This window comes from Centrocercus urophasianus, unplaced genomic scaffold (genome assembly GCF_019232065.1).
Source record: "Centrocercus urophasianus isolate 14NV4802_14NV808 unplaced genomic scaffold, USGS_Curo_1.0 seq_27, whole genome shotgun sequence".
Taxonomy (NCBI): Eukaryota; Metazoa; Chordata; class Aves; order Galliformes; family Phasianidae; genus Centrocercus; species Centrocercus urophasianus.
In genome coordinates, this window is record NW_024884833.1 from 4,210,960 (window position 1) to 4,231,578 (window position 20,619).

A 20,619-nucleotide genomic window follows, 5' to 3' on the forward strand; every position below is an offset into this window, starting at 1 on the left:
TAAATACTATTCAAATAATTTTTTCTATAAATAATATTCTCACAAGTTTTAAAAAATATTTCCTAACATCTTTCATTAACCTAATTTCACAATCTGCAACACTGAATACAATCTAAGGAATAGAGATTCCCAACCTTCAGAATTTTAATGAAGACACAACTCTTTAGACTGAGCTTCCAAAAATCAAATATTTTTGATCATCAAAGCCAAAGAACTCATAAGCAGTCTTATTTGGACCACAGTGTTTTCCGCTAGGATCCTCCACAGACGTTTTAATTATTTCCTTTGTTTCTAGTAGTAATTGCACTCCTCCTGCTGGACAAATAGAAGCAACAACCACAAGCTATCCTTCTGACGGTAGACCAATTAAAAGATCCAAGAATACTATGTAAAACCTGAAGTTAAACCATTTTCTTTCTGTTGAAACAGCTTCCTCTATTAGCTTTAAAGCTATCACCTTTACCTTACCTTTTTTTTTTTTTTTTTTTTTTTAATTTAAAATGTCCATGTTTCTCTTAGCCTTTAAAGTTCAAAATGCATTATTTTCACCTGGGAATAAATGCCAGCAAGCAAACACTAACAATATTTTACTCATGAATTAATCAGTACTATGATAAAATGATTATACCACAAATTATTAAAAGTGGTTTTAATTCCACAGCATCTGTATTTTGTTCTATTTAATATTTAAAAAATAAAAATTAAGAGAGAGGAAGGCACACAGCCAAAAAAAAAATCACAAGTGTTTTTAATGAGCAGGAAGGCTAATTCCAGATGGCTGTGTAGAAAAAAATACCCAGGTTTTTGAATCGGTGCTGAACACTAGCCCGTCAGCTTAGAAAAATGCAAGCTCTCGGAAAGCCAAAATTTCTACAACAAACAGTATTTCCATGAAAGGTGGAATATACTGCAGTCTCTAAAACACTGTAGTACTTCAAGCTTAATTAATATCTGAAAACTGAAAGAACTTTGCAAGACAACTGACTAAAAGCCTACTTATAACCAAATTTTCACACTGTTCATCTGATATTAAAAAAAAACACAATTCAGACAAACAATTTTGTGGCTTAAAATTTTATGACAAAACAATCTTAGCTGCACTTGGAATAATGAGTCCAGTGGGGCCCTGGTGTCATATTCCAGGCAGAAATACTGACTAGACTCCCCAGCAAATTATTCTTCATTTTCTGAATTTCAGGGTGTGCCCACAGTTCTCCATGTGAAAAACTAAGAAAGCTGATTAATATTAAGAGTAATATCAGTCTTAACAAAGATCTGAAAAGATCAGACCTGCTTTGTCTACCAAATTTTTCTACTACATTTGTATGTGATACACAGTAACACAGATCCCATTTTTCAAAAGCAAGAGCGTCATATGAAGTGTCCATACACGCACGAGCCAAAAACAACACAACTGAAACAAAACAAAACCACTGTGGTGTGGGTTTTGTGCCCCATGACTCTAAGTCTAGGCAGTCAATAACATAGGAACCAGATTCATTATTTAGGTTACTATATACTATGCAATATATAGATATACAGTATATAATATATTAAAACTATATTTGTCTCTAAAAGATATGAAATCTGCCCAATTTTAAGAACAAACTTCAACATGCATTCATTTCTAAAACCATTTACTATTATTAGCATGCACAGGCTGTAAATGGACTGAAGCAAATACGATCTTCTGCTTCCTCTCTTGCATACACCACCTCCAAGTAAGTAATTTGGTTCCCTTCCAAACTACTTTTAGAAAATAAGGCTGACAGAATTTGGGCTCATGATCTAAAGAGAGTGAAATTGCTTAAAAGTTATAACATTCAGGATACTCTCTCAATAAAAAGGGAACTTTTTTTACTATTAGAGAAGTACTGCATATGCCATACAAAGAAAAAAAATAGTCTTTACAGTAACACTGCAATGCCCATTCCAGTATTCACATCTAAGTCATTACAAGCTGTCTACACTTGGAACCAGAAAATTCTGTGCATGGGGAGACAAGAGGCAGTTTATGATTCATCTTGTCCTGAGATGTGATAAGTTAGATTATTTTACTAAATACAAAGCAGCTTACAAAGCTATCGAAACTAAAAGCAAAGGCATTTACATTTGATCACCTCTCAAAAATATTAAGATTCCAAAATCTGAAAATACAACACATCTACCTAGAATTTTACACAGATGACAGACTTTTTATCACTAATAAAGAAATACTGGAATTTTGCATCCTTATTATCTTAACTGTAGCTAAAAAAAAATTGAAATGGCTCCTTCAAATCACGCAATGCTTTTACAGCAAGGTGAACATAAAAAGCCCATTAACAGACAACAGACTGGAAAGAACAAGAAAAATGTGAGCATTCTTTGATTTAACACAGACAAGCACACTGGTTTGGGGTACAGCAGGCTTAGTTTTCTTCATTGCTGCTCATACACTGCAGTTTTGAATCTGCAGCCAAAACAGTACTGATAACACTGATATTTTCTATCTGTTGCTGAGCAGTGCTTACAGAGTCAAGGCCTTTTGCATTCTTCATGATGCCCATTCCAGCAGTTAGTGTAGGAGCTTATGAAAAGATGGTATAGGACACAGCCAGGACAGCTGACCTCAGCTGATCAAAGGGGTATCATGTACCATGTGACATGATGCTCAATAGTAAAAGCTAGAGGAAACAAGAAAGAGGGAGGGATATTTGGAGTGATGGTGTTTGTCTTCCAAAGTGACCTCAGCAATTGTTGGAGCCTTGCTTTCCTGGAAATGGCTAAATATCTGTCTGAACAGCTATTTGTCAATGGGATGAAAGAATTCTTGTGCTTTGCTTGCACAGACAACTCTTCCTTTGCCTATTACACAGTCTTTCAGTCAGTGAGTTTTCACACTCTTACCCTTACAATTCTCTTCTCTAGGTCACTGGAACTAAGTGAGCAAGCTGCTGTGAAGGCTTAGCTGCTACCCTTAACAGTACTACACCCTCTAGACATTACTCTGTAGTCTGCCTCAGCTGGAAGGGTACTGTCTATGTAAAGATGATCCATGCAGCCAGCAAATTCTGATTCCCATGTTACTAGAGACCTCTGACTCATTTAAAAGGAAATAATCATGCAGATTAAAAAAATAAAATAGGAAATATCTTGCAAATGAAAGTGACCTCTTTTTAGTGAGGTACAAAAATCTTCAATTCTGGTAAATTCGATATAATATGAAGCTGGTACCTATGAACTTCACATTAACATTTCTATGAATTCTGGATGATCCAAAAAATGCATTCTTTTTACATCTTTTATCTCTCCTTTGACACATCATGTTCATGTATGCTTTTCTGGGAGCATTGCAGAACAACAAGAGAGTAAAGAAGGATCTCAGGAGGTGATGTCCCATCATTCCCTTCCAGAAACAGTATTTTTCAGAAAGCTTAGCACTCTTATTTTACATCATTGAGGATACAAAATAAGGTAAGAAACTTAAGATGTTCAACAAAACAGAAAATGAGACCTGCCTTACTCACATTGTGGAGCTAGCCTACAGCACTTTTCAAAAATAAATGTAATATTTATCACCAGCAGAGAGAGCAACGGGGTGTCACATCAACACTGAATAAAAAAAAATCTACAGCACTTACAAGAAAACCTCAATAAAATTTAATGTGCACTACAAATTTCTGGAATGGTTTCTGTATCTTTGTATGTATCTTCTTTTCTAGGTTTTTCTATTTTGTCAGCTTGTGCTTGCATATTTTAGGACAAAGATGAAGCTTATTTCACATTTTAGGGAGAGGTTTTTATGAATTTTTATGAGAAAGCTCTCATAACTTTTTCTTTTTTTTTTTCCCCTCAAAGTAAGGAGTATCAGCTTTGCTATTCTAACACTTACAAGCATTCAGCAAATTTCAGGCCAACCTCTTGAATATTCTGAATGCTACAGGTAGTAAACAAATAAGCACTAGATACAAGCACTTAACAACTTCAGTTCCATAACTGTAGAACATCTTTTCACTCTATTTCAATGTATAATTTAATTTCCTGTGTGTGTGTCCAAAGGCATTCTGCTGAAGACAAGACTTTGAAATATAATAATAGCACACCATCCATGTAAAACAAATCAGATTTAGTTTTCCTTTAGCCCACATGATGTTTTCCAAACAGGACAAAATACTGCTTCCAAATCAATGTGTGCTTTTAACCTTTCAGAATGATCATACATTCTCAATCTCCTAGCAGTGTCACAATTTTCCAGTAGGTACTTTGTACAGAAAAAAACCATTCTGATTTACTTTAGAGAAAGTAAAAAAAAAAAAAGAAAAAAAAAAAAAGGAAAATATCAGAAGTAGCTACATTGCTTTATACAAGCATTCAGTAATCACTTCTAAAGGAATCTAGCTGTTTTGTCTCCTTTTCCAGATTTCTAAGAAAACTGACGTTAGGTTTTTAACACTTCAAAATCATGAACTGTTTTAGCATATATTGTTACTTACCATAATGAATTTGCTTACTTCACAATATACACGTGCACGTACTTTTTTCACTTTTAATAAGAGAACCAAAAGGAATGTCTAGTAATCAAAATATTACAATACTAGCCATTAATTCAGCCTGGGGAGGAAAGAAATTCTTACCCAGTTATCTTTTTTCAGAGGCAAAAAGTAGTAGTAATGGCAGAAATCAAGTAGCAGCGTATAGGAACTAAGAATTTGAGTGTAGAAACACAGCTGTAAAAACAGCCAATGATTGTCTTCACCAACACAATTATTAATCCTGCAGAGAAACAAAGTATACACAGATTGAAATATAAAGGCTTGTCAACATTATTTATGAATTAGTCAGGCTACAGAACTACCAATTATGCCTAAGAAAAGTTAAGATGATTTATGGGTCAAATGTAAGGACTACACACGATAGCTCCATCCTTAATCAAAGCAATCGCCTCCATGTTAGAGATGGCAGTTACTGTAAAGAGGCCACTTGGTTGCTTAAAAATCTAAGCTGCCTTACTGAAATTACTGCTTAGATTACAAAACTCACTTCCCTTCATCTTCAAACAGCAATGATACACTCACTTTTATTTTCAAGAAATACTCAGGTAACAAGACAAAAATATCTGCAGAACTTCACGTTAGTATGTGTTCTCCACTAATAACATTCCACCAGTAGTGAGTGATGTAGTCCAAAAGCTAGAAACGCAATTAAAAATTTGCATTAAATCTGAACACAGGGTGACAAATAAACATGACTAAGAAAAAAATGTAAGACACAGGAGAAAAAGAACAGTTATCCCCATTCAGAAAGTCCTTCTGCAGTTGTTCTGATGTAAAGGAGCAAAAGAATCTCAAGGACTCTAGAAATGTTAACTCAGAGATTCAAACCTTTGAAATCTAGGTCTAGTTTGCTTCATTTCCTTTACAGAAGTTACTATACTGATGCATAAAATTTGGTTAGGGTTAAATTATAACTTCATACAAGCACAGTAGCTCCAGCACAAGCACTGGCACAGACAACAGCACCATACTTAGACATGATGTCAAACACATTACACTGGCACTATTGTCTGAGTGGTAAACAGATAAAAGGCTAGTTTGAAAAAGGCTACATCAATACAGAATGATCCTGACCTCTATTCTATCTTTTTCATTTTGTCTGTTTCTTTGATGGAAATAATGCCACAGAACAACTGATGGCAAAACTTACTTTCATTTTAAGCAACAATCAGGCTGACTTACTTTAAACAAAGAATCTTAGCCAGGCTGACCATGAGTAATCAAGAATAATGAAAGAAGCAATTTCACTAAAAAATAAGAGAGACCATGACAAATGGGATTTGCTATATGGCAGTAAAGTTTTCTAACCAGCACAGACATTAGGTGAACTAAAAATAAAAAACTGTATAAAAACCATGAAATATTTTCAGTATTACAAAAAACATTCATTTTTGTATTGAAATTGTAATTTTTATTTCCATCCAAGAAATATTAAGTTTAATTTCTTACAAAAAAAATATTTTCCCAGCACAAGAAACTAAACGGCAACAAATAAACATGCAACATATGATTACACTGGCATTAGTGTAACTAAAGGAGTAAAACTTGCAACTTTTAAAATAAAATACACAAACTTTAGAAAAGTGTATGATATATAACAATTTGTCAACGATTAAATGTTACATTGCAACAGTAATTTTTCTTAGTTTTACTTGTACACAAAAAGGAAACCCTAAGCTCTTTTTACCGTGAACTAAAGTGCCTGAATGATTCAGCACTACTGGGAAAGAAAGGGCACAAATACACAATAATCTAACCACGAATTTTGAAAAAGACAAACTATAACAGTAGAAGATCATTAGAATAAATGCCCTGGTCTTACCATGGACAGTGGTGATCCATCCTCCTCACGCAATGTCCACAACGACTACAATGATGTGAACGCTTTGGTCTCATCATATTGCATTTGTTACATAATTCCCAAAATTCTCTTTCTAGGGGAAATTGTAAAGACAGCCTTAGAAAGATTTGAACTCAGTACAGCAAACTCATAATAAACACATATCCTAGTGAGATGAGGAGGAAAAACAAATTTACTATGAGATGAGTACAATAAGCAGCTTTTTAAACAGAAACATCATGCACTCTCTCTGCCATTCCAAAACCTTGAGGACTCATACTGTTCAAATACAGCCAACTAAAATAAAACACACTATAAACACTTCTGAAGCATCTTCCATCTCTAAGTATCTTAGAGATGAAGAAATGAATCTCAAGATGAAACGCTAAAACAAACATAAGATAGGATTTTATTTAAGAATACACACTAGTATTCTATGCCCCACATGAGATGCATTAAACTGATCTCCAGAAATACCAACCAGCTGAAATTGATAGGAGCAACTATTGGTCAGCTTACCTATTATTTTCCCAAATCCTGTCACTGATATCAGAGGAAGCCTTTGAAAATATGAAATTTAATGGTGCACTCAGAAAGTTCATCTACACCTGGGAAACAAATGGCACTAACACTGTAATAATTCAATCCAAAAAAATACTATTTTTTCTGTCTTTAAAGGCAGTGGCTGCGAGATTAAGAATCTTAAATATTTTAAACAGTAATTTTTTGATGCACATAAGTTTCTTAAATCCCAGGGAAAGAAAATAAGTTTTTACAGATCATTCAGAAATTTAGCACGATAAAACATTCTCACTACATAAAGAAAATAAAGATGAATTTAGCACTTTTTAAGCCACCTGCTGGCAGCCCTTATCTTGTCTTTCCTGCTGACAAATAACATTTAGACATCAGAAGTACCGAAGCACAATATCTAAGATCATTAAACTAGTAATAATGCCATATGGAAACTGTTTTACAATCTGTTCCCATAAATCCAGTGTCACAAAGGTGTCACACCCCCATCAAGTAGCAAATAGCACAGTTCAACTACATTTTCGAATATAATTTATACCATTCAAAATATATCTTCCCATCAAACCATAGAATATCAGGGAACCTAATTATTACTTTAGAAAGACCAAAAACTAGATTCACGTTAAATATGATTTGATGCACCTCAAATCATAACATCATTACTGCAATCAAGCCTAAGCGTTCCATCTTCAGAAACATCTACAGAGTTTCATTTCTATGTGATATGAATGCAGCATGAAGATAAAAGGTTGGAGATGAACACAAACATACACCCTAAAGGAGAAAGAAATGCTCGTGCATAAAGTAGTTGCTCTTGCTGGTACTGGTATTTCACTGGAAAAAGAAGAAATACACTGAATCACAAATGTAAATGTCTGTAGCTGTACTAAATGTCTTCCTTCTCTCAGACTGCAGATTCTATGTTGTTTTACCTGTAGAAAAAGTCTGACTGAAGAATCACATCTCTGCAACCTTTCCTTTTACTGACTCAGATACTTAGATAATGGGAAAAGAAGTAATACCAGTAAGAGATGTTCCACAATCAGTATGCCACACCTGAATCCCAAGCATATTCTTTGCTATTATTTCCTACATAGTTTTTGTGCAGACATCAGTCCTGACGATAACAGATTCTCACTACCATCAGGAAGGGAATGCAAAGTCACAAGATGAGACTGAAGTTTTCACTCCTCACTGGATTTATTATGCTTTCAATATTGAAAAAGTATCTTCCTTTTATGCAGCAAAACTCATGCTTAAATACTCCATTATCAACTGCTATGTAAAAGCTTTATGGATTAGACAAGCACCTTAAAAGCATCAAATGGGTCATTAAAATATTGTCTTTCTCCCTGGAGAATTATTAAGGTTTCAAATACCCTCCAATTTCTAGTACATCAGATACCATTTAGCAATTGTGGAATAAATTCACAAGTACAGAGGGAATTCTCAAATGTTAAGTTGCTACTCTACTGTAATGCAACGTAACCCATCTGTTTATTTGGTTAACAGTTCATACAAACAGAATTTATTGCAATAAAATGTACAGAAAAAAAAAACAGGTATAATCCCATGCAACAACAGCTTCTACCATTAGTTTCAGTATCTTATAAATTTATCTAGAAAGAAAAGCAGTAGAGTTAAAATGACTACACATCTCTAAAAAACTGTCATCATCATTTGAAACGCATGCAATGTATTTAAAAGCACAGAATGCAAAATTCTGGCCACCAAAAAATGCCCTAGCATAAGTTCCTGCATGACCATACTTCTGATAGAATGTGGATGTTTAAAAAAAAAGAAGCTTGAAGTCTACACAAAGTACAAGAAATTCAAATGCCAGAAATAGTGAGTTATAAAGCTTTTCATTTCAGTAACAATATATACTTCAGCAGTGGTTTCAATTAAATCTCATAACAGTATGTTATCTCCCAACTATTCTGATGACACTGAAGTAATTTTTGTTCAGATAAACAGAAACAGCTTATTGTACCTGTAATTGGAATCTTTGGGTTTTCAGGTAGCCTTCCTGGATCAGCAACTGAGGCTCTTACTAAAGAAGCTATACAAAACAATGAGCAGAGGTAATAACCTGAAAAAATAAGCATTTGTTATTCTTTTTCAGGTAAAAAGCAGGAAAAAGAACACATATTTGAAGTAAATGAAAGCGTGATATTAAAATTTCAAAAGGATATGTAAATGAAATTAAAAATATAAGCTTTTTTACATTACAGCGAACAAAATTTTACATATTTAACAAACCACTGTACTTATTAGGTATAAATATTCAATGTACACTATACAAGAAAATATTAAAACAATACTAACCACACAATACTATAAAACTCCAATGGTGTAAAAAAACTGCAGACAGACTGTGACAATTTTTTAGTTATATAAAGCAAAACTAATTGATTTTCCAAGATCTAGTAAGCAAAGCCATGGTCCTAATTTAACAAATAGGAGTAACTTCTTCAGTTTTTAGATGAAATTAAAGAAAAAAAAAAATCACAACAAGACTCTGTATAGGTATCCACAAGTTTCATCAAATTACACATCTATTCAATGAGTCCCTGTCACAGGGGCTTACAAAGTTATAACGTCTATAAGAATAGGGACAGCTGTAAATCCTCAAATGTTTAAGAAAACACCAGCAGAACTTTACAGACCCATCAAGTTCACTAATTTGCTATGTGCTATTCATGGATGTTTCAAATCACCCTATTTTGAAACCCCAAAGAAAATTATACTCTACTCGAGAAATACTTGACCTGTGGGTTGTATAAACACAAGAATTGTCATACTGCACCATCTGCAAAAAAGTCCAGGTAGACCTCTATTTGACATATCACCGGCTAATCACAGGTACCCAGGAAAAGAAATTAAGGAGCTGGCAAGTAAAAACTGATCCTTTGCTTTGCTTCCCAGCTATAAGGAAATAGCACATTTCTCTAGCTTCCTTCATAAATCCTAACAGTCTTGCCAGAATGATGGTGGATGTATCCTCTAATCTATCTTCCACAAATGCTGGATGTATAAATATAGTAAAACTTGTGAACAAAAAGTTTTATGTCAAGCACTGATGTTAGAAGCAGTAAGCACTTGTATGCCTCTGCAAGGAGCCACATCCTGGCAAAGATTCAAAGCCTCACTGAATTTTTCCAAACTCAATTCCTGCATTTTGATGGCAGGAAGTACTAAACGATGAATTAAAATAAAAACACACCACAGCATGCAGTACCATTATCTCTCACATTAAAGAATACAAATTTAGAATACAAAAGAATACAGTTGCATACAAATTTTAGATTTATTAATTCAAAATAATTCCAAACTTCCATGTTGTTTTTGAATCTACCAAAATACTGTTCTACAAATCTTTCTTTCACAGGACCATTGCAAAAAAATGAAGGCATTCCCAAAGAAAATTAAAATTTTGAGTTAAATACATGACATTTTTATGCTTGCTTTAACATTCTTCCATCCAGCAAAATAAAGCATCCCCATCTCAGAAACATTATATGGAAAGCAATGACAAAGTTACAGTCACTAGGACATTTACCATGACAGAACTGTTTACGCCAAAAAGAAACATAAAGACAGATCACCATCTAAAAAGATCTGACTGCTACTCAAACTACAACACCTTCATGTTTAAGAAGCTATATGTTAGTTACACTAGAGGGGCAATCCAGCATTTGAAACAGCATTTTCTCAGTTTTGGTCTATAGCAGTAAATAGCCTACTATTCTGAAGTGACAACTGCTTTACACTATAGCAAAAATGTACACGATCCAGTACTAAATTAGAAATTACTCTGCCTTCTGAATTGCAGATATACATTCGATGCTACGCATTCTACAAAGTTAAATAATCTCAAAAAGGAAGAGGAGAAAGTAGCAGAGAACACTGTTCTGACAGTAGCTGCAAGATGTCACTTCAATCTTATTAATTAGTGTCAAGAAGCTCCTCCACTGCCGCATCAAATAAATGCCAATCATTCTAAAATCTTCTGATGAAAGGAACCCAATGGTTGATCTTCACCAAAAAGATGGCTGTAATTATAATACAAGCTTTCACCCAAGATGATCCTATCAACATAACTCAGCCAACCCATCCATCAAGGGACACTTGGATTTAGGAGAACTCAATTGTTCAACCATCAGTACTACCATCATAACTTCTGACACCGTCCATCAATGTTTTGTAAATACACTATTTAATACAGTTAAAAAGTCTTAGCTGCAAGACTTGAAAGGTGTATAAATGCTTTTCTCTGCTTTCTACAAAGTTTTACTGTAACACCATTGAAAGGAACAAGGGCACAAAACAAAGAACATGTCCCAGTACTCTTACCCTTTATTTTATCCTTCAGTCTTAACTTTCACCTTGTTCTTTATATTCTGGCCTAATAACTGCTGGTCAAATGTACTATTGTTACTAGTAAAAGAAAAGGACTAAGTTAAATAGACTTACACAAAATTGCCACAGCTGAAATATGCCCCTCTTCATAGTGAGGAAAAAGGATGACTTTTGGAATGAAGATTGTATTGTACAGCCAAACAAAGATTATCAGGCCCATGCAGCACCAACCCTGAGGGTCAACCACAAAGTGAATTCGAAATCCCATTGAACACAAACAAATAATAATCAATCCATCCAAGAAGAAAAGATGATCCTAGAGAGATAAAAACAAAAATAACCAAGAAAAAAAGAGTATATTAAACTAGAATTGTGCTACCTGTGGGGTTTCACATACATTCAAACAGAGAAAAGAAACCTGACAGTTTATGACTTAAGGAATCTAAACATTTTTTAAAACTCGCATGATAACACCCTCAGAGGATCCCCCGGTGTTTTGTTGTTTCTCACTTCCTAAGTATTCTCCTCCATGTTTTCCTCTCTTTATAACAAAGAAGTTGAGAAAGAAAGCACATTACCTTAACAGCTTTCATACAGATTGTCTAGAAGTATCATGCAACAGTTTTTTCACTATTACTCACACTTAAAACAGCAAGGCTTCCATTCCCACAGCTTAATTTGACTTTTTTTTTTTTTAAATTAATTTTAGTCTGAAGAAAATCCATGAATACAAACTTCAGGGCATGATTAACTGGCTCTTGTTTGTTTTTCACTTTCCCTGCACTACAAATTATAAGCACTACTAATCAGGACCTTCAAGAGCAGAATTGTTACTGTTACACTTTTTGTCATCCTGCCTTCATAGCAAGAATCCTGACCTTGTAACACACATTTAAAACCCTGGCTGCACTTTTATCCAAGAGCCTCCCTTTTCAGCATAAGCTTCACTTACCTCTGGGCTATTCGCCCATTTCTGGATGTCCTTCAATTTCTATTTGTTCTGTCAAAATTTCCTATTATTTACTGATCAGACATTACCTCTGTTTTCAGGGATTTTGATAGCTTCATCCTCACTGACATTCACAACTTCTCTGTTTAACACTATCCACAGGTTTCATTAATGCCTTGTTTTAGATAGTTATCTAGAGAAAGAATAAACTCAAACCCAAATAAGATGATGTTTCTACAATTTATCATAACCCCTTGATAGCTGTTGCAATAGAACAATGATGTGCTTTACCAAGTACAGCGTTCATTTTTTTAGTGCTCATTTTTGCTTTAAGAATGCATCAAATTTGCTAACAATTGTTTTATAAGCCTGCATGGTATACTAAATACAGCTTACTGTGTCCTTAAAACCTAAAATTAAGTTTTTGAAAATCATTTAGGACATGTAGTCCTATATTTATTGATCTCTTATTAATTTCACTTTGCATGCACAATAATTTGATGTACACACAGTATTCCTAGGGGTATATGTAGACATAAATTACGTGAAATTGTTCTCCTAAATTTGCTAGTTCTTAATATGCCCTTGAGTTAGCTTTGGCAACCAGCAGGTTTAGAACATTTTATGCAAGACTAAGTGTGTGCTGATGGACAATCTGTCTCATCAAGTACAGGAACCGTGGGAAGAGGCAAGCAGACAGTGTGACATCAGGGATGCCAGAAAGGATATTAGGAAGACTTTCTTCAAGATACTGTAATTACACAAGTGTTAACACCCACCTGCACAGAGAAGGTACACAAGTGCTTACCAGCCTGGGAATGAAGATGCCCAAGATGACAAAAGCTGGAAGCTTCTGGAGGATGGCTCTTCAGGGCCCTCACAGCAGGTGAGAGCAGGGAACTCACCTGCAATAAGGTCTTCAAGTTGACAGGGCCTGACTACCGTGGCACTGTAAGCAGGATGGGCCAAAGTGTAACAGCGAGAAATTCACTGCTTCACGTAGAAGCATTCACTCACACAGAGTGAGGTGCCTCTGCTGACCCAACCTGTGAGCTCACATGGTGTACTGCTTGCCAAGGGCTCAGATATCAAGGCCTGTAGTTATTGAGGCCAAAGTCTGGGAGTTAGACTACTATACCCAGATATTCTTCCACACTGGCATCACAGACAGAGCCAGTGGAGACCAGGAAGCATAATCCACATAACAACATTAAGTGAGGAAGTGACGGCCAGAACAGGCAAACAAAGCATGCAGGGTGATGTGGATAATAGATCTTATAATTAAGAAAACAGGGCTGAATGGGGAAGATTGCACTCTTTTTCAGGGAAAGCAGTATAACGGGGGGTCCATCTGCAGTGCCTGCATACCACTACAGGTATAAACAAATCAGAGCAATTAGAGGTCTGCATGAAAATGTGGCATTACTTTCTCACTCATATCACAAAGACAAGCTAGAATAGGTTATGGAACCAGAGTGCTGCCATAGATAAACACAGGCACTTTAGGAAGGCCACACTGAAACTGTGAAGCAGAAAATTGCCCTTCACATGAGAGGGCATCAGGAGCTCCACCTTCGGGCAAATCCTGAGCCAGACATCCTGAGCTAATGTCAGGCACAGCAAGAAGACCAGTGTGGCTAACACTGTGGAGGCTGTCTACTAAAGATTACCTGGCATAGGATTGATGAAGCAGATGAAGTTTCAACCAGAAAGCTGGGAGAGCTCTTACACTGACAGGTTCCATACCACATGGGCAAATTTAACCATTCTTCTATTTGATGGAAGAGTAAAAAGAGCAGGATTCAAGTAATCCATGTTTTGGGAGTGCACTGACAACAACTTCCTGACACAGAATCCAACTGCCTATTTGCCTAGCTCTGCTAGACTTCTTGCTTACCAACAAAGAAATAGGTGTGAATGAAAAGGTCAGGGGTGGCCTTGGGCGTGACATGCATGAGACGGTGGTACTGATGACTTACTTAAAAGAGGAAAGAAGGCAAACAGTGAGATCACAATCCGACTCCAAAACAGACCTTGCCCTGTACCAGGACCTGCTTGGAAGAACTCATAGTAAGACTATCACCTAGAGAAGAGCTCAGGTTCAAGGACCACTTCCAAGCTCAAGAATGGTCCAGCACCATGCACAGGAGCCTAACCAACAGTGGCAGGAGAACTTCACACATGTACAAGGAGGTCCTAACAGAACTAAGACATAAAAATGAAGCACTGATGTGGGGGCAGCATAAACTGGTGGCCCATGAAGAATACAGAAAAATATTTGAATGAACAGGGCTGGGGTTAGGAAAGTCATACGAAGCTGAATCTGGTGTTGAATCTAGTGAGAAATAAAGTCAACAAGGAACTCCAGAGGCAGGCAAGTAGCATTAGGAAGGTTAGGGTAAATATGGGCCTGCTGCTAAATGGAACAGAATACTTGATGAAAGGGCACAGAAAAGGTCAAACTGCCTTCTTGAACTCAATCTCCATGAGTAAGACCTGCTTTCTGGAATTCCAGGCCCCTGAGACCAGTGAGAAAGTAAAGAGCCACAGAGACTTACTCATGGTGAGGGATGAACAGATAAAGAAACCTCTAAACAAGCTGAATGTACTAAATTTCATGGCACCTGGTGAGATGCAACAGAGGAGGCATTATGTTTTGGAGAGACCTATCTATATCCAATAAAACTACAACAGATACAAACAGCACAGTAACATTATTTAATACAATTTCTCAGCTACAAAACACATTTATTCAACAGAGGCACTACCACTAGCTTTGCAGTTTTTCCAGCAATGAACAAGAGCTTGTATGTCATGCCTGTAAAATTCTGTACCAGCCAAGGTGACCCATTGCCACACTGCGCTCACATCCACTGTTTGGTCTCCACAAACATTCAATAAGCATCAGTGAACATTAGTGGGTGCCATTTTTTTCTCATGAAGGAAATCAGTTCGATATTTTTGCTTCACTCGCACTTCCATGTCAGATGCCACCCTGTCAGATTGCCCCTCAGCAGCCATCTGTCACACAGCAGCAACATGTACTGGAATATTGTAGGGAAGATTCAACCTTGCCAATCTTTTTTTGGGGCCAGCATGGTCTGGTTCCATGACTAATGGGGCAGGGAGGACAAATGGATTCCCGCCCCAAGAGGAAGCGGTGGGCAGGCAAAAGGTATGGAGATGGGCCTAGAAACAAAATAGTGGAAATGAACTAACCAAATATAATATCAGAATGCAATATATCACAATACAATACAGTATAATTGGAATTGAAGCTAATAAATCAAATACAGAGAGAGAGTGTCCAAAACTGAAGGCTCTACTCTAGTGCTGAAGGTGAAATGGCTAGGGAGCATACAATGCAGTGTGAGAAGAAATAATGAGAAGAAGTAATGAGAAGAAAAATAAAAGGGCAGACTCTTGACTTGTGAGCAGTTTTATCTTTCCCTCTGAATGGAAAATAGAAATGGAACAGTGAAAGTCTCCTGGGATACGCAGTCGTTCGTCTCTTCTGAGAATCACCACACAGAACTACCAACAATCCACGGAACTACAGGATGTTATGGTGTGGAATACCGATAGCAAAAAAATCATAAAACCCTGGCAATCTCTACTGCCATACCACCAAAGTCCACTTCTGACATCATGGGCCAACATAATAAAATAGGAGGCATTACTTTTGGAGCAGCCTTTGGACAGGCACTGAAGGGAGCTAGTCCATGTCATTGTGAGGACTTTCACATTCATCACTGAAAGGTTGAGCTCATGGGAGAGAGTCCTGAGGACTAAGAAATGCAAGTGACATTTTCATTTCCTAAGAGCAAGGAAACTACGGGTGTATTACGCTCCTTCTGAGCCCAGGAAGGTCCAGCTTACATTCCTGGAAACTGTTTCAAAACACAGGAAACAGACTGGTAGTAGTTAAGATGGATTTATAAAGAAGAAGTCACATAGAACATATTTCAAAGAACCTAGAAAAACTGCTTAATGCTTGGGAACCCATTTGGTTTGTGTCATCCTACAATAGTAAATATTCCAAGACCTGCATCTTCAGAAAAGGAAAAAACAGCTCAAGCAACAAAACAGATCTACAAGAATTAAAATATTTGCTTGTAAGTGGATATACTTTTATCTAAGTATAATGTGTGAGCAGTAACTAGAGAGGAACACTTTGGAAAAAAACAGTAAACCCTAAAATGGAAATGTATCCCAAATTCTTACTACTCAATGACTACCTGCTATATTATTTAATTTCATAATAAATGAAATCAAACCAATGACAAAACTTACCTTTGATGACAAGTTTCACGAATTTGGAACTATGCAAAAGAAAGATCCATTCTCAAGACAAGCATAGAAACCAGGAAATTTTTCATCATCCAGCTCTGGAACTTCTTTTCTGTTGCTTATGAAATACAGAAAAGAGTGTGATACTCAAATGATCTTCATCCCAGTATCATACCTCACTGAACAGAGCTTCCTTTCAAGCTATTTACACAGATACAGAGCTCCTTAGCTTCTCACATCTGAACTGTTACACTGGTGCTAAATTTATTTCTTCTAATTTCAGTTCTAGAACATTTCAAAATTTTAACACACATTTGAGATGGGATTGTTCAGGTAAGGTTCAATAGAAGACTGCAGTACTACATCCTAGTACTCCCTGTACGTGTAACAGGCAATGTCTTTTATAACAATAAATCTGTTGTCCTTTATACTTCTGGCAGTGATACTGCATAGATAATGTTAACATGATGACTTCTAGCTAGTTTGTTTGCCTCCCACCTTCTGTTGGTCTGTGTATTTCATACAGGTTAGTATGGGGGAAAATATTAAAACACAAACAGAAACACGTTCCAGTGACTAGGTAGAAAACACTAGATTTGAATTTAACTCATAGGCAAAGTGAATTTGTAGTCTTCGCTTTTAAAATATACTCTTAAAAAAAAAAAAAAAAAAGTCTGTATTCATTCTTTCAAAAAAACCTATACCAAAACACAGGAAGATCAATCCCACATAATTCAGTTAGTTCCTTAGTATGTACCATTTTTTATAAGAAGAATTACTGTATGTTCAGGATAGAAGTTTACGAGACAATTTACAACAAAACCACTGAAAAAGAAAAACCCAAATGATATATGTCTACACACCAGTACTCATATGTGCAATGCCTAGAACTTTTCCAACAAAATAAGTTGGGATAAAACCCATGTGCCCAAGGCTTTGCATTTTTTTCCTATCTTAACAGAATTTATAACAACCTATTCTAAATAAACATTTCAAACACAAAGCGTTTGAAAGGAAATGGCACCTGTGGCTGTGAAAAAAATTGTTTTGGTTAAAAAGATGGCTGACTCCTTCCTATGTGATCAAAAATTATTCTTTAACTTCCAAAAAATACATTTATTATGAGATGCATAAAGATGCATAAAGAGCATTTTCTTAACCCACTTCCTTCTCCTCAGTTCAGTTTACATTGTCATAAACAGTATTTGCTCAGTACAATAACCTTCAGTATGAACTCTGACTTGACATCTGCAGAATAATGAGCCCTTAACCTAAAACAGGAAGGCAGAATGTCATTTCCAAAAAAGAAAAATCTTCACACAAAACAGAATTGAAGTAACAGACTTGCTTGAATGCAAGATTCACATACACACACAAAAAAAATCCTTCTACTTCAGTATGGAAACTAAGACTTGCAAAATCTCACCTCCCCAAAACTTTTCTCCACAAATGCTCCAACAAATGTTTACATGGATAAATGTTTCTTGGCATGGTTACTTTGAAGTACAATTTATAGAACTCACACAAACTGAGAAAGGGTATGTTCTATAAAGTACATATTTAGGGGAGGAAAAGCACCACTTCCTGAAGAGTATTTTCTAAGTACTGTAAAGAGGAACAGGAAGTAGAAACTTACACTTGTAGAATCACCATGGTTGGAAAAGACCGACAAAATCTTCCAGTCCAACCATCCACCCATCATCAACAGTTCCCAATAAACCATGTCTCTCAACACACACCTAAACATTCCTTGAACACCTCCAGGGTCGGTGACTCCACTGCTTCCCTGAGCAGACCATTCCAGTGCTTAACCTCTCTTTCAGAGGAGACCTTTTTCCTAACATCCAGCTTCCAGCCAGCCAGAATCTTCCCTAGCACAACTTGAGGCCATTCCCTCTAGTACTACTGCCAATTATACAGAAGAGGCTGAACCCCAGCTCACTACAACCTCCCTTCAGGTAAATGTAGAGAGCAGTAAGGTCACTCCTGAGCCCCCTCTTCTCCAAACTGAACAATCCCAGCTCCCTCAACCACATCTTACAAGGCCTGTGCTCCAGACCCCTCACCACCTTCATTGCTACATATGCTATACATTCCATGTGTAGTAGCAAAAGCAAGGGTGCAGCAATCAATAGGCTCTGCCTATTATGGCTTCACCTGTGGTTTGGCATCTAAAACTTTCCAAGTCTTCTGCACTTGGCTGAAGAGCTACTGCTTAAAGCAGCTATTACAAAACTAAAACTACGCTTTACCAGGAGAAAAAAAAAAAAAAGAAAGAAAAAAAAAGTGGACTTAAAGCAAATGACTGAATCACTTTTCAGCTACACTTTTAAGCCACTTTAGTGAAGAGATGTGTCAGACAAGAAATAGCATTGCTTTTCACAGGTCTTCAGCTTAACAAAAACAGCATCCGAACAGCCAATACACGCAGTAGTGTATTTCTGCCACTGCCAAACCCCACGCAGCCAGCATTCCGCACGGATACAACAGCTGGCTGTTAAGACCTCGTTATGATGCAGTTAGCAGGCAGGTAGCCATGACACTCCCGGTTATTCTGTTGCAGACACAGCTCGAGAGGTGTTTCTGTGAACACCGCCCGCGCCCACGAAAGGACTGCCGAGCACCACCAGGGTTCGCGCTGCCAGCACGCACTCACCGCACCCTCACATCACCAACACGAGAGAGGTGTCTTAGCCTGGCGCTGACCAAAGGTAGCACACACTACTTCAGCAGAACCTCAGTCTGAAGACCTGCAATTTGCTAACCAACAGAGATAAAAAATGAAAGCGTCTAAACGAAGCAGGCTAAAGGCACTGCGTTTCCCGCCCCTGCGTCCCGCAGCAACCCACCGTCTCCCCCGCCGGACCCCTCGCCCCCCTCCCTGCCCTGGGCACGAGGCGGAACCAACCGTAGGGCGAGACCGGGAGGAAGAAGGGAGGGGCCACGGTCACGCTCCCCCCTCTCCCCTGCTCTCCATAGCAACCGCCGGGGGCCAGCTCGGCCGCTCCCACGCTCCCGAACGGCGGCCGCCGCAGCAGCGAGCCGGGAGCGCCACCTTCCGCTTCCGCGCGCCCGGCCGCGCATGCGCGCGGGTGGCTGCGGGTCCGGCTGGGGCGTGCGCGTTTCGTGCGTCTGGCTTCGTTCCTGTTCGAGGCGGCTGTTGAGTGTGGCCGCAGAAGCAATTTTTTTAGTGTTGTTTTTAGCAGTCAGTTCTGCCCGGAGGGCAATTAGCAATACTTCAGAGCTGCAGACAGCTTGTAATGGAAGGTGATTTCGGTGCTCCCATCTGGGGACTCACGCCTGGAGCACCCATCGCTGATGCGATCTCCTGGCAACCTCAGGGCAGCCCCATCTGCTGAGTGGCCTGGTTTCCTCTGGAAGCTGTTGGATCTTCCCCTGCTGTGCTTTTCTTGCACAGAAATGGGTGAAGAGTAGTGTGGTGGTCATCACTAATACTGAAAGCTTTTCCTTAGTACTGACAGGTTCTTCCAAAAGCTATATATTATCTTGAAAAAAGAGCACCCAACGTCTAAAGTCAGTTGGTATTTGGGCAGGTTTCAAGCATTCAACCCTAGAGCCATTCAAGGCCAGGCTGGATGTGGCTCTGGGCAGCCTGGTCTGATGGTTGGCGACCCTGCACATAGCAGGGGGTTGAAAGTAGATGATCATTGTGGTCCTTTTCAACCCAGGCCATTCTATGGTTCATTCCATGATTCATTACAATTTTGGCCCTTGTCCTAATTCATTTCTTTCAGTATCCACTTTCTTGTGCCTTAGAAGACAATTGTTAACATTTCAAGCCAAAGTTGCTCCAACCAGAAAATACACACTCATAGCGGAAACTGGTCTGGAAAGTGAACTAAGCATGCCTAGTATGTCAGAATCACAGAATCGTAGGGGTTGGAAGGGATCTCCAGAGATCATCGAGACGAACCACCTGCCAAAGCAGGTTCCCTACACGAGGTCATGCAAGTTGGTGTCCAGGCGGGTCTTAAATATCTGCAGAGAAGGAGACTCCACCACCTCCCTGGGCAGCCTGTTCCAGTGCTCCATCACCTCACTGTAAAGAAGTTCTTGCACACATTTGTGCGGAACTTCCTATGCTCCAG

At 37.8% G+C, this 20,619-nt stretch overlaps 1 protein-coding gene across 4 annotated transcripts in view; it reads right to left on the reverse strand.

Annotated features, from left to right (window-relative positions):
• ZDHHC21 (zinc finger DHHC-type palmitoyltransferase 21) overlaps positions 1 to 19,544 on the reverse strand; it is a 38,226-nt gene extending 18,682 nt beyond the window's left edge. The window contains exons 1-7 of one of the 4 annotated variants that reach the window (XM_042826909.1): positions 19,419 to 19,544; positions 16,514 to 16,628; positions 13,029 to 13,125; positions 11,386 to 11,587; positions 8,903 to 9,001; positions 6,358 to 6,469; positions 4,617 to 4,755 (exon numbers count right to left, since the gene is read on the reverse strand). In XM_042826909.1, the coding sequence (XP_042682843.1) occupies positions 4,617 to 4,755; positions 6,358 to 6,469; positions 8,903 to 9,001; positions 11,386 to 11,539 (504 nt within the window). In that variant the 5' untranslated portion in view covers positions 11,540 to 11,587; positions 13,029 to 13,125; positions 16,514 to 16,628; positions 19,419 to 19,544. Of the gene's footprint in view, positions 1 to 4,616; positions 4,756 to 6,357; positions 6,470 to 8,902; positions 9,002 to 11,385; positions 11,588 to 13,028; positions 13,126 to 16,513; positions 16,629 to 19,166; positions 19,271 to 19,418 lie in introns of all 4 variants that reach the window. The other 3 variants (XM_042826907.1, XM_042826908.1, XM_042826905.1) reach the window with 3 other exon arrangements.
• Positions 19,545 to 20,619: the final 1,075 nt, after the last annotated feature.